Genomic DNA, 13,033 nt, shown 5'->3' with positions numbered 1-13,033 from the left:
ACTTTCCATTTTGATTTTAATAATTTTCACAAATCACAAAACAATTCAAGCCAAATAATCCTGCTTTATCTTCATCGAATGATATGAGGAAGAAGAAAATATGGTTATGGTTATTTAACAACAGTCGCTGCAAATACTATTAATTTAGAAAAAAAATGACAAAAAATGTGCAACAATAATTATCAAGTACAAAACAAAAATGTGTTTTTCTTTTATTTGATTTTTTTTACCTTGATGACAATAATCACCCTTCCAACCTGGATGACACCCTGTGTCACATCTACCGTTTGTTCTGTTACAACCATAACAAGTACTGTTACATGTCTCCAGACAGTTATGTCCAAAAGTCCCACTTTCACAGGCTGTAAGGTAAAACAATAAAAAAAAATTCTAACAAGTTTATGAGCAAATGGATGAAAAAAAACTTATTAAAGTTTTAAAAGGAAGATATTCAACCTTTTTGGTCATCTTACTTTCATTGCAAAAATTCCCTTTATAGCCCTCATCACAGCCATCTATACAAGTCCCATTACTTGATTGACATTGTTCTAATCTAAAACATTTTCCACAAAGCTGGCTGCAATCAATTCCATAAAATCCATTGTCGCATTCTGGAACACATGTTAACAAGACGATACAATACGTCTGTTCTGTCATTTTTTATTGGTTGTTTTAATTGTTTAATTTACGCACAGATCATTGCAATGTAATCTAACATAATCCCGTTTTTCTCTGTAGTCAAAATTTTGGGAAAATATACATTTGTAAAATACATTAATATTTTTGATAGGATTTTTAAAATGTGCATTAATATTACCATCTACACAATTTCAAAGAAAATACCCATTCCAGAAAAAAAATGAGAATAGAAAACTAGAAACAATATCATAAATAGAATCAAAAATTTATACCTTCATGACAGAATGCTCCCTGCCATCCAGGATGACATCCATTCCCACAAACACCATTTGTTCTGTTACACCCTTTACATGTATCGTTACACTTGTTGACACAATTTTTTCCAAAAAATCCTTCTGTGCATGCTGAGAAATTAAATAAAGGGTCTTAAATAGTTAAATAATTAAAATTTTGTGTATTCATACGTTCATTAGTAATGGTTGAAAATCATTTCTTAAGTCCCTACATGAAATGATTGATGTAAAAGTATGTATGGTCGTTCAATAGCTTTCTGACATACTTTTGTTGCAGAACTGTCCTTCATATCCCCCAGAACATCCATTCAAACATGTCCCATTTATTCGATGACATTCCTCTGGTTTCTTGCAATGTCCACAAGCCGTATTACATTGATCACCAAAGAATCCATCATCACATTCTAGAATAATTTAAATGCTTGCATACTTAAATTTTCATGAAAACGTGGACATTATATTTTTCTTTTGTCAATACATATAGGGTTGACGGGTGGTACATGTTGACAGGGGATGCTTACTCCTATAGGCACCTCTGGAACTTCAGGGGTTCGTGTTTTTTGCGTTTTCACAGATTTGAATTGTTTGAATTTTTTTAGGAATCAATCACTGTTCGTTATCTTCCTCTATATTATTATTAAGCATTTCGATGAGTAGAAGTATTTAATAATCTTCTTTATTTCTACACAACTGAACACTTTCCCTTACGATATATTCTTCAATCATTAATTATAGGAGTATTTAAGATTTGTAGTTTTCGTGGGTTATTTTCATTTCAGTCACATTAAGAATAGGGGGCACAAACAGCAAAGCTGTTTCAACATGTCGATCAACAAGAAGAACCCCATAAGAATTAAAAAGAAATATTCAAAATTTTAAATCATAAGAAAGAATATTTTTCTGTAGTTTACTAAAGATATCATTGGTTAACCATAGTAAAGAAATCTGTACTTTGATTGGTATTTTGATTTACTTTGGAATTTTGCTCGAGAAGCTTTTTTTTTTTTTTAGAATTATATCCTTTATATTTAAAAAAAAACATTCAAGCGATGTAATTTTGGAAATGGCATGTGAATATATCAGATAAACTTCCTGTTAATAAAAAGAAAATAGAGATAGAGAAAATAAAATATAAGGATTTGAAAAAAAATAATACGTTTTTACTTTTGTAAAAAAAAACAAAACTTAATTCTCTTTAGCGGAACTCTTAATATAATGTAAATAAAATAGAAGAACCATACCTTCATGACAGAATTCTCCCTGCCATCCAGGATGACATCCATTCTCACAAACACCATTTGTCCTATTACATCCTCTACATGTTTCGTTACAATTGTTGACACAATTTTCGCCGAAGAATCCATCTGTGCATGCTAAACGAAAAATAAAAATAAATGAGTCATTTTGGGGGATATAACACGAATTAATAAATTATTGTAAAAAATCTATGTAAAAGTATTGAATGTGTAAATATTTCTATTAATTCTTATACTTTTGTTGCATATTTGTCCCTCATATCCTGTAGAACAGCCATTTAAACATGTCCCATTAATCGGATGACACCTTTCTTTATTTTTGCAAATTCCACAACCCAAACTACAATTCTGACCAAAGAATCCATCATCACATTCTGGAATAAATTGAATGTTTTATAAAGAGTAAAGAAAATTTTTGTTTACCTACAGATCTTTTGAAAATTTTGGAGATTTTTTTTAATTAAGCTAAACAAAGTTTCTTTTCATCAAAAAAAAAAAGGTAAATGCAGTAAAACACTGAAAATATTAAGTTTCGACTCTCAATTGTGCATCTTAACTTTTAATAACTTTTTCTCCTGAAGCCTCGTGTACATGTACTTGCATTTTCACTTGTGATTGTTTGCAATATTTTTTTAAAAAAATGTGTACATAAAGAATGTGAAGGATCCCGCATGGATCTTAAATTTCAGGCTCCATCTTTCATTAATCGTGATCAACCTTTAATCAATATCTTGTTGTAAACTGTTGAGTATATTTATTTATTTTATGTATTATATTGTCAATTTCCATATATAGTATAAACGTGTTTAAAATTTATGTCCCTAACTGTATGCATATAAAACTACGCCTTCATATTAAGTATATATACAGAACGACTGTATATTTTTAAAATGTTTATCTGCTAGATACCTTGATGACAATATTCACCATTCCATCCTGGATGACACCCTGTGTCACATTTACCGTTTGTTCTGTTACAGCCATAACACGTACTGTTACACGTCTCCAGACAGTTACGTCCAAATGTTCCATATTCACAGACTGAAAGATATATACCACGATTATGTGTTCAAAACGTACTCTAACATGTATTTAGGACAAATTCACATACTTGAAACCAAACATTTTTATATGTAAATAGCAAGACATTTTGTTATCCATGTATGCCGTACTTTCACTGCAAAGTGTCCCCTTATATCCTTCAAAACATCCACTCATACATGTCCCGTTAATGGGATGGCATTGTTCTGAGTTTAAACAATTTCCACAAAGCATGCTGCAATTATTTCCATAGAATCCACCATCACATTCTAGAAAATAGCATTAAAGCGATGCAATAACAATTTCTTCAAGATTCTTGACATCTTAATTGTTTTGGTTTTTTCTAAGAAAGGAAGCAAAAATAATTCACTAATTTATTCTAAAAAGGCTAAGAGTTTTTGTGGAAAAAAATCCAATGAATGAGTTGTAATAAAGAAAGTTGCATCTCATCACAAATCTATCATCAAATTGTTTCCCTCTTTACTCCCCCCCCCTCTCTTTCGGTAAAGCGAAGAGACAGTAAATCTCATTCAACTCCAAGTCTATGTCCGTCTATATGTCTGTCCTTCTATCAGTCTGTGTGTACAAAAAATGTTAACCTTGGTCATTCATTTGAAAGAGAGTTGAAAAGGCTTTCATATGCATATTCCACATGTACAATACTTGTTACAGTATCTTTCCAGATATACTATAAAGTTTGATCCAGTGACCTTGGCCTTGAAGTTTGACCTTATTTTAAAAAACATAACATTGGTTATAACTTTTGAATAAGAGAAGATAGGGCATTAATATTTGACACGTACAATTCTTGTTAAACGACGTTTCCGGACATGATATGATTTTTACTCTGTTACCTTGACCCTGAAGTTTGAGCTAATTTTCAAAAATTTTATGATAGCTGCCAACTTTTAAAGGAGCGAAGATATATCCATGCTCAGTATTTGACACGTATAGTACCTGCGACAAGAGTTCCCAAATTTTCAAGAAAGTTAACATTCTGATTACTTTTGAATGAGATAGGGCATTCATATTTAACATGTGCATTACTTGTGACAGGATCTTTCCAAGTGTACTATGATTTTTTACTCCATTAGCTTGACCTTAAATTTTAATTAATTTTCTAAAATCTTAACTTTGCTGATAACTTTTGAATGAAAGATTATTGGAGATGGAGGGGCTATAGTAACGCGCTTGTGTGTGTGTGTGTGTTAGTTTGTCCTTGTAATTTGCAAAGGGATCGATGTCGAATTCTGTCTTGATGTCTAGATATTTTCTTTGCAATGGGAATGCTCCGCTTTGCGGTGCCCTTGTTTTTTTTTTTTTATATTTTACATGTGTATTACCTATTTCAAGATCTTTCCGAATGTTCTGTTTCTTTTTACCTCTTGACCTTTCCTTTTAAGTTTAACTTCTTTTTTTACATTCAGTGTAAATGATTGATACTACTACGAAAGAGAGAAGAGAGAATTTTTCATATTTAACAAGTACATTACCTATGACTACACCTTTCAGAAAGAACTTTGAAGTTTGGCCTACTTATAAAAATATCTTTGGCCATAAGAACAGTTGTATGTTGCTCCAGAAGATATAGAGCTTTCATATTTTTCATATATGCATTTCTTCTGATTGTATTATGATATTTATCCTCATGATCTTAACGTTTGGAGGAGTTTGGATAAGCTATAGTCTTTGTCACAACTTTCAGTAATTAAGAGAATTATATCTTTTTTGTATGATGCACAGGTAAGAGAGGACACACAAACAAGACAGTTACAATAGGCCATAAACAATAGCATCTGAACTGCTAAGACACCGAGAGCGGGAACCACAATTCTTTGAATTTGTTTGATTTGTAAAGGCATATGTACAAAAAAGAAAATGTATCATTAAGGTAATTGTATTAAAACAAACTTACCCTGCTCGCACCACCCACCCTTGTAACCAGGCGCACATTGCGAACACTGTCCTGATTCTATATGACAATACTGCACGCAGTTTGTTGGACATGACTGAGAACAATCTGATCCATAGTGTGTAGGGTCGGAGCAACCTTATAATAATGTGAGGATATTATTCTTGATAGTACACATAATACCTTGAAACTTTCTTTGGAGAACAATACATAAGATCAATTAAGTTACTTGTCTCAGTATCGGACTATCAGATGATAGATAGTTTTAAGATATTTTTTTATATCGAATATTCTTAAGAAAATAAACAAATATGGAGAGGAACTCTGAACTATACATGTAAATGCAAGAAGATTTAATTGCTTTTTTCTCTCTCTTTTTCTATTTCACGTAAAATCGTACCATAAACCTCGACTTCACAAAGCTCAGAGAAGGCATATTGTGAATATCCAGACGGATAACTTTCACCCGGAAGTCTTTCGTTATGATAGATGACGTATTGTCCATGTACAGGACAGCTTACGTTGGCGACGGCCGGTATCGTCGCCCTGGTGTAGGTTGTATCATGGAAACATAAAGCGCCATCACCTCTGTCTGTTGTATTTGAAATATACACGCGGAATCCTAGAAATCTTGTTGTATAATCATTTGAAGAACCTGAAATTAACATCTTTATTTTAGGGATGTCAATTTTGTCAATAATTCATATTCGAATATTCAGTGAAAGTATTCGAATATATTCGAATATTCGATAAAATAAATAAAATCTGGTATATTTTAAATATGCATCATCCTACTTTCGTGAAAGGTTTAGCCTAAGTATACTTACATTGGAAAAAAAATTGTATGAAGACTTTTGTAGGTGTACAATAAGGAATTCCATTTGATATTTGTCAATGTTTGAAAAAAATAATTGATTAAAATATGTAGAAAAGTATAATTTTAACAAATGATACATATGTATTTATAGTAGCTCCAACTAAGGAACCAGTCGTCTTACAAAAAGAAAGATAGTCGTATACTGTTCAGATTTCAATACGTGTAATTAATTACAATTATCAGCCTAATCAGAGATATGATTATAATCTTTGATACAATGTTTTAAAAATATAAACAAACATTTCCATAGACAATTTTCCTAGGTAATTAACTAATTTCCTGATAATGAATATAAAATTCAGGATTATGTACAATCCGAGATAATCAAGTAATTTACACATTTATTCTGAAATCGAGTCCTTTACAATATTAATTAAAGGCTAATTCTATCGGACATTCATTTGGATGACCAATTAAATTTGTTTTGATAAGTATACTCTTCAAGTCTTTAAGACATCCTTTTGTTGTCCTCGATTCTAGATCCGATCGTATTTTACTAATAAAAACTACGAAAGTTTGTGTATTATACATAAAGCATTATTGACGTATAATTCTTTAATACCTTACTCAAAACAAAATAATTTAATAGATCTATATAAGATAAGAAAGTAGTGAAAGAAATCAGGCAATCGAAATTGATCGCTAGTAAATTAAACAGAGGTAATAAATTCTAGCACTGTTCTAATCAAAATTTATTAAACACAGTACTTCTTTTTATGAAATCTGAAAATAAAACATACACCGAATATTCGAATCTTAAATTCATATTCGAATATCAACTCATCGAATGAATATTCGAATGTTCGAATATTCGTTGACATCCCTACTTTATTTTATTATATGTTAAATGCTTTTTTTTAAATTATCAGTTCGATCTCATTTAAAGACAGCATTTTGCAAATTCTATGGTCGTTATAATTACATTTCGTATTTTCTTTGCAAAATTATCCTTGGTCGTACGTTGACTGATATGTTTTCACACCAATTGTTAGACCTTTGTTTTTTATACTAATTGCTTCCATTACCTGATCAATACAGAGGGCTTACTTTTGGTGTTAAAGGTCGACAAGGAATGTTGTCTATTCATAGACAACTGACCCCACCCCTGATATTTCTAATTTCCGTGTTTTGACCTGTTCAAGATTTGTATTGTTTAGGGAATTTATAAAATTGATCACTGTTCGTTATCCACATTTTTTTTTTTTACCACAATTACTTGGTATTGTTGTTATTTAATTTTTTTATTTAGGAAATTTGAGAATGTTTGATAATGATCTTAGATTAAAATGTGATATCCATTTCTTTAAATGCTGAATTTGCAATAAGAGGAAGTAATGCATTAAATCAAAATAACATTTTGTAAATAAATAGGAACATATATACAAGTAACACTTTTGTAACCCAAATTGTACATGTTGAGCTAGAAATATTCATGGTTTATGAAAAAAGTATACCATTTGATGTACTAAGTGGTTACAGACATATATAATAGACTTTGATGTGTAATATATTATACATCAATTCTATTAAATCTACAGTCATTTTACATACTCCAAAAGACGTTGTCTGTTCTGTAATAAATGACTATGAAGTTTATGCCTCGGACTCCCTCTAGATTAACCCACCACGTGGCAGTTGTTTCCCCATTTCTCGATACACTGCACTGTCCTCCACCATAAGAGAGATCGGATTTTTGTCCATCAACAGCTTTTTGAGAGCCACTGAATGAAGGGTCGTGACTTGTGCTTTGCCATGTAGGTTTATTTAATGCCAAATTTTCTGAAAGAAGAAAAGATTGTATTGTGTTCATAGAAGGAACTTCTATGAATTTAAGCGAAAAGAAGAAAAGAAATATCCATTCGTCATTACTAAGGATATTCCATCCGTAATTGTAAAATAGCTTCAGAGGCAGTGAAATTGAATACATAACAGAAATGTACAGGTTGAATTATATTAAGACATTATTCTCATTTGTAAGAGTGAAATATGTCTTAATTTAATACCTTGACCTTTCCTTGAAGATCTGTCTTCCTCTGTTATTATTGAATATTAAATAAATCATATTATCTTTCTGGTAAAAAGAAACCTTCAATTTCGATTCTATTTCTCTATTGATTTAATGCATCTTTCCACCAAGGCATTTATTAATATTCTTATTACAGGTACTGAGTATTTGATTTTTTTTTTAAAAAATATCCCTCGTCTCCATAGACCTCAATGCAATTTTCGTCGATTAATTACCGCTTACGTAATTACATTTTCGGAAATTTCATTTAATATATATCCTTTTCGACTTAAGAATGCTTACAATTAATATTAGAGTATTACATACATGATCTATTTAAGGATAGATAATTAGGTCGTATTAGGGATGGAAAACCCTAATCAAAATTCAAATTAATGTTTATCATTTTATAGTTCAGTAATCCTGTCAACTTAAAATGCTTTAATTTGTGAGCTAAGTAAATGCATAGTTTGAAATAAATATTATGCTTGTACACAAAGCTGTCAAAAAAAAAAAAAAAAAAAAAAAAAAAAAAAAAAAAAAAAAAAAAAAAAAGAGAGAGAGAGAGAGAGAGAGAGAGAGATTTTGTATCCATGATTGATATTTTTCTTTGTAGTACCCAGTTGCTTCCCATTTTGCACAAATAATAACCCAAAGGACATATGCAACATAGTTTTGAACTTCATTTACATGTATCTTACTTTCTGTAATTTAAGAGTAGCATTAAGTTTTCTATTCTTACGTTGCTACATACCTCATCTAAAACAAATTTTGAGGAAATTTCAGCTAAAATGATATATGTAGAATTTTTTGTATAATTTTTTACTGAAAATTAGCAGGATTTTCATTATTTGTTATCTTTTCAAACCGCTGGTAAGGTCTGCTGATTTTTTGTCTAAGATCTTATGATATTATGATTTTATACTGAATATCCCGAAAAAACAACCAGCAGATGACAATTTTGTAAAGTACGTTTCGTATGTCTTTAATGTAACAAGGTACATGTATATACTAAGTTTTCACAGATTGTTTTTGGAATATTGAGCACCATTCTCGCTCAGGCACTTTCCTCACATCTTTTTATTTGTACATTATAAGCATGCTTTGGGTAAGTTGGGGTCTTCTTTATTTGCCCCAGAATGTTTTATTTTGGTTTGAATCAGGATTGTTCTACAACGACAAAGGCACAGAAACTACATTTTCTTTGAGAAACTACGTTGTGCTTTCTGGGTTTTTTCTGGGTTATGACATGCTGCAATATAATACATGCAATTTTTTTGGAGGGGTATAGTAAATAAGCACATATGGTACTACAAGTAACATCTTTCAGTGCCTTCTGATGAGCAAAAGAGAGTGTCCCAAATGCAAAGCATTTCCTATATAAACGAGGCCGGGGAACAACCCAATTAAAATTCAATCTAAAGCAATCAGGGGAATTTTAGGATGGAATTTGAGGAAATTGGTAAAATCATACAAACAGCTAAAAAATACATGTGGGACATTCTTAAGCAAGAATGGTACTCGATTCAAAAAACCTTCTGTGAAAAATTAGTTCATGAGATGCCTAATAGTATTTTGACTGTAACTCGTGCAAAAAAGGAGCAACTAAGTTCTACAAATTATCAAACATGAACATCAAAACTTAACAAAAATTGCAATATTTTATGCTTTTGTTTACTAACAATGTTTTTAATTTATTTCCAAAATGTGAATTCAAATTGTTCAAAAAAAGGGCATATTATAAGGTTAGAATTTTTTTTAGAGCTGTATATAATGTAACTGTAATTAATCATTATATATATTTATTGTACAATCACTGTAGAAGTAATACCGTTAACATTTTTCAGTTTATCAAGCCACTGCACTTTTGTTGTGAACTCTTACTTTCTATAAAAGGTTTAGTATGATTTCATACATAATTTTCCAGGGCAGTTTTGGCTTAACAATGTTTAATCTATCTTTGATCACGACTGCTTAAAATTCAGCTTTTTTTTTTTTTTTTTTGCATAAATTGTTTTTATTATCTGAGTCTATTAAAAACCGGTGAAGGTGATTTTTTTAAGTTGCATATTAATAATCAGTACTTCATGATCAATTGATTATTTTTGTGTTTATTAAGAAAACTCTATAAATATCTAATGAAAGAAGAAATGCATATTTATATTTAGTTTTTCAAACATGCTCGAACAAGTGAATTCAATCAAAGGCAAAAAGTTTTTTTTTATAATTCAAATAAGGTTTTTTTTTTTTTTTTTAAAAAAATGCTTTAGCTTCTTAGTAATCGCTTCACTTTAAAACATACGCAATTCATTACAAAGTGCGCGGTTTTTGTACCGATATTCAAACAAACACACTATAAAAAGAACAGATCAATCAATGGAGTAATTTTTATCTTATTCTACGACAACAAGAGTATCATCATAATCACCATGCTAATAATATATTTTCCCCGTGATTTTAAAGAAACACACTCTCATCAATTCAAAATAAGGACACATTTAAGAATATCTGGCTCAATTTCACAACCATGAAAGTTAAAAAAAAATATTAAAAATCCAGAAAGGAAATTATTCAACCAGCCATGAATAAATTAGAAAAAAAACAGGAAGGTCCCACTGACCCTTTTACCTATACAAGTTCGTTTGTTGTTCCAAAAAAAAAAAAAAAAAAAGAAAGAAAAGAAACGAACATTTTTAATGTTTCTTACACCACTTCACCAATATAATTTACTTTTTATAGTTGTCTGGAAAATGACAAGTTTATTGTTATCACAAAATTTTAATGTTTGCGTTTGCGTTTGAATAAATTAAGTTTTAAATTCATTCAAACATACCCACTTTTGTTTCTTATATGCATTTTAATTTTTGTCAGGCAGGTGGACAGAGACAAAAGTATAGAAGTTCATGAAAACAAAAATGATGATTGATGAAGCATGATTGGCAATGCATATACATAATATCAACGGCGACCCAGATAGGATAAAAGTAACTGGGGTAAAAACTATAATATTGTTAAACTTTGCGCATATATATAATTTCCCTTAAATTAAATAAAACATTTTGTAGATTCCGTGTAAGAATTGAAATACTGCTAGATAGAGTATGAATTTGAGAAAAACAGAATTCAGAAAATTCCAATAGAAAGAAACAAAAGAATATGCGAAATACGTAATTTACAACTCAAAAAATATGAATTACATTTTCTTATTATCTTTCCCATTGTACATGTATATAGAAAAAAAAAAAAAAAACTTTTTTTTTCATGATGTCTTTAAGCTCAACAACGAACTTATTATTTAACTGATTTGTATGGTTAATGACTGGAATACAAATGACTTATTTTTAAAATTGACCGAATCTATATTTAATTAAAACTTTAAGAAAAAGAGGTGATGTCATAAAATTTAAAGAAACTCAACTAATTAATTTTATGCGTCAGTGAAATACTGATGAGTCCACACACTTTGTATATTATATGCACTTATTCTGCCCATCTGCTGTATCTACATGTAATCGGTAGTTATCTCACGTTGCTTAATGCTTTTTATTTTTTTGTACATGTAATCCTTTTGAACTTTTTCTCTCCTTGCTACCTTCCTTTTATTGTTATACCCTCTGGGCCCTTAATTGGAATAAACTTACCTCATTTTTGGGCGCATATGTACCTACACAATTTTTGTTGCACATAAAAAAGTTTTTTTCCCTCTTAAACAATGTGGCTTAATATTTCCGTATTAACATAGAAAAAATTAATCAATCCCTTGGATTTTTAAGTGTTTTGTGTCGATAGTAATTCATGCAAAGCGCTTGTACAAAAATGTAAAAAAAAAAAATTGTTACATCAGCACAGTCTCGAAGCGAGTTTTAAGTCTGTCAAATGATTTTAAAAATTTTGAAAATATTTTAACTGTTACATATTTTTCTATATAAAATACTCCATTTTTTTATTTAAATTAAATTTATTAATTTATTAAAATATCCAAATACAATACAACATATAAATGAAAAATAAGGAGTTATAAAAGCAAATACGTTGATAAGACAATAAAAAGTAATACAATGTACAAAAATATATCACAACAAGTGTAGAGACCTTTACGCTTCGGTAAGTATCTGTAAATTAAAACAGAATAATAAAAATTTCGTGTGCAAATATCGCACAAAATAGCTCAACAAATCGTGAAACATGATCGTTGGTTTGTTTACTGTTTAATGTCCCTTTCAAGAATTTTTCATTCATATGGAGACGCCACCACTGGCCGGTGGAGAGGTACAAATTTTGACCTATACTCGGCACTTAGGGCCATTGAGCAGGGATCTTTTTCGTGCTAGCACCTACTGCGACACGGGACCTCGGTTTATACGGTTTCATCCGAAGGACCGGTCTCCACGTCCCACAGTGGGATTCGAACCCGCGACGTTAGGATCAACTCCTTACTCCGCGACTCTAGAGCGACCGCTCTAATGCGGGCGACGAAACGTGATCGTAAACACGTGTATTCGTCATTAAATTTCACTAATTTGCAAACATTTTCAAATTCTGAATTAATAGTCAATAATTATTATATACTGAATTATAACAATAAAATTCCCCACGTTTTATCGTCATTATATTGATCGTACATATTCAACTTAATGGTATATTGAAATAATTTATTTATAACATTCCTTTATTTAATTTTGAAATTGCTTTACTTAGTTTATTTATGTAGAATCGGAGCTCTCTCTCTCTTTGCTAGATAATTGTTGAAAAAAGATTTATTGTATTTTTTTTTCTTTTTGTTATCTAAAAGAAAAATGACATGAGTTACTTTACATAAAAGCCTGTGTGACGCCGGAGGCTCCTGGTGGCTGCTTTCCATGCGGTACAATATCCACTGACTATGCAATACATTACCCCAAGACAATAAACAGGTATAAGTATATTCTGATAAATGTTATCTTAAATGAGATTATTTAATAAGATAACTGTTAGATTGTTTTATATAGATTGTTTTAGCTTTATTAAACA

At 30.4% G+C, this 13,033-nt stretch overlaps 1 protein-coding gene across 1 annotated transcript in view; it reads right to left on the bottom strand.

Moving 5' to 3' along the window:
• The window catches only part of LOC133204915 (multiple epidermal growth factor-like domains protein 10), a 29,490-nt gene that overhangs the window by 4,314 nt on the left and 12,143 nt on the right, over window positions 1-13,033 (bottom strand). The window contains exons 2-12 of the mRNA XM_061340656.1: window positions 7,570-7,797; window positions 5,542-5,796; window positions 5,145-5,279; window positions 3,361-3,498; window positions 3,098-3,229; window positions 2,425-2,562; window positions 2,174-2,305; window positions 1,199-1,336; window positions 912-1,043; window positions 474-611; window positions 231-362 (exon numbers count right to left, since the gene is read on the bottom strand). Of these exons, the coding sequence (XP_061196640.1) occupies window positions 231-362; window positions 474-611; window positions 912-1,043; window positions 1,199-1,336; window positions 2,174-2,305; window positions 2,425-2,562; window positions 3,098-3,229; window positions 3,361-3,498; window positions 5,145-5,279; window positions 5,542-5,796; window positions 7,570-7,797 (1,698 nt within the window). The remainder of the gene's footprint in view (window positions 1-230; window positions 363-473; window positions 612-911; window positions 1,044-1,198; window positions 1,337-2,173; window positions 2,306-2,424; window positions 2,563-3,097; window positions 3,230-3,360; window positions 3,499-5,144; window positions 5,280-5,541; window positions 5,797-7,569; window positions 7,798-13,033) is intronic.

The sequence above is a fragment of the Saccostrea echinata genome, unplaced genomic scaffold, assembly GCF_033153115.1.
Source record: "Saccostrea echinata isolate AGI-Se365-2 ecotype Australia unplaced genomic scaffold, CSIRO_AGI_Sech_v1 ptg000054l, whole genome shotgun sequence".
In the NCBI taxonomy this organism is placed as follows: Eukaryota; Metazoa; Mollusca; class Bivalvia; order Ostreida; family Ostreidae; genus Saccostrea; species Saccostrea echinata.
The sequence above is the reverse complement of the archived record's forward strand: the minus strand, read 5'-3'. Positions and strand labels throughout refer to the sequence as shown.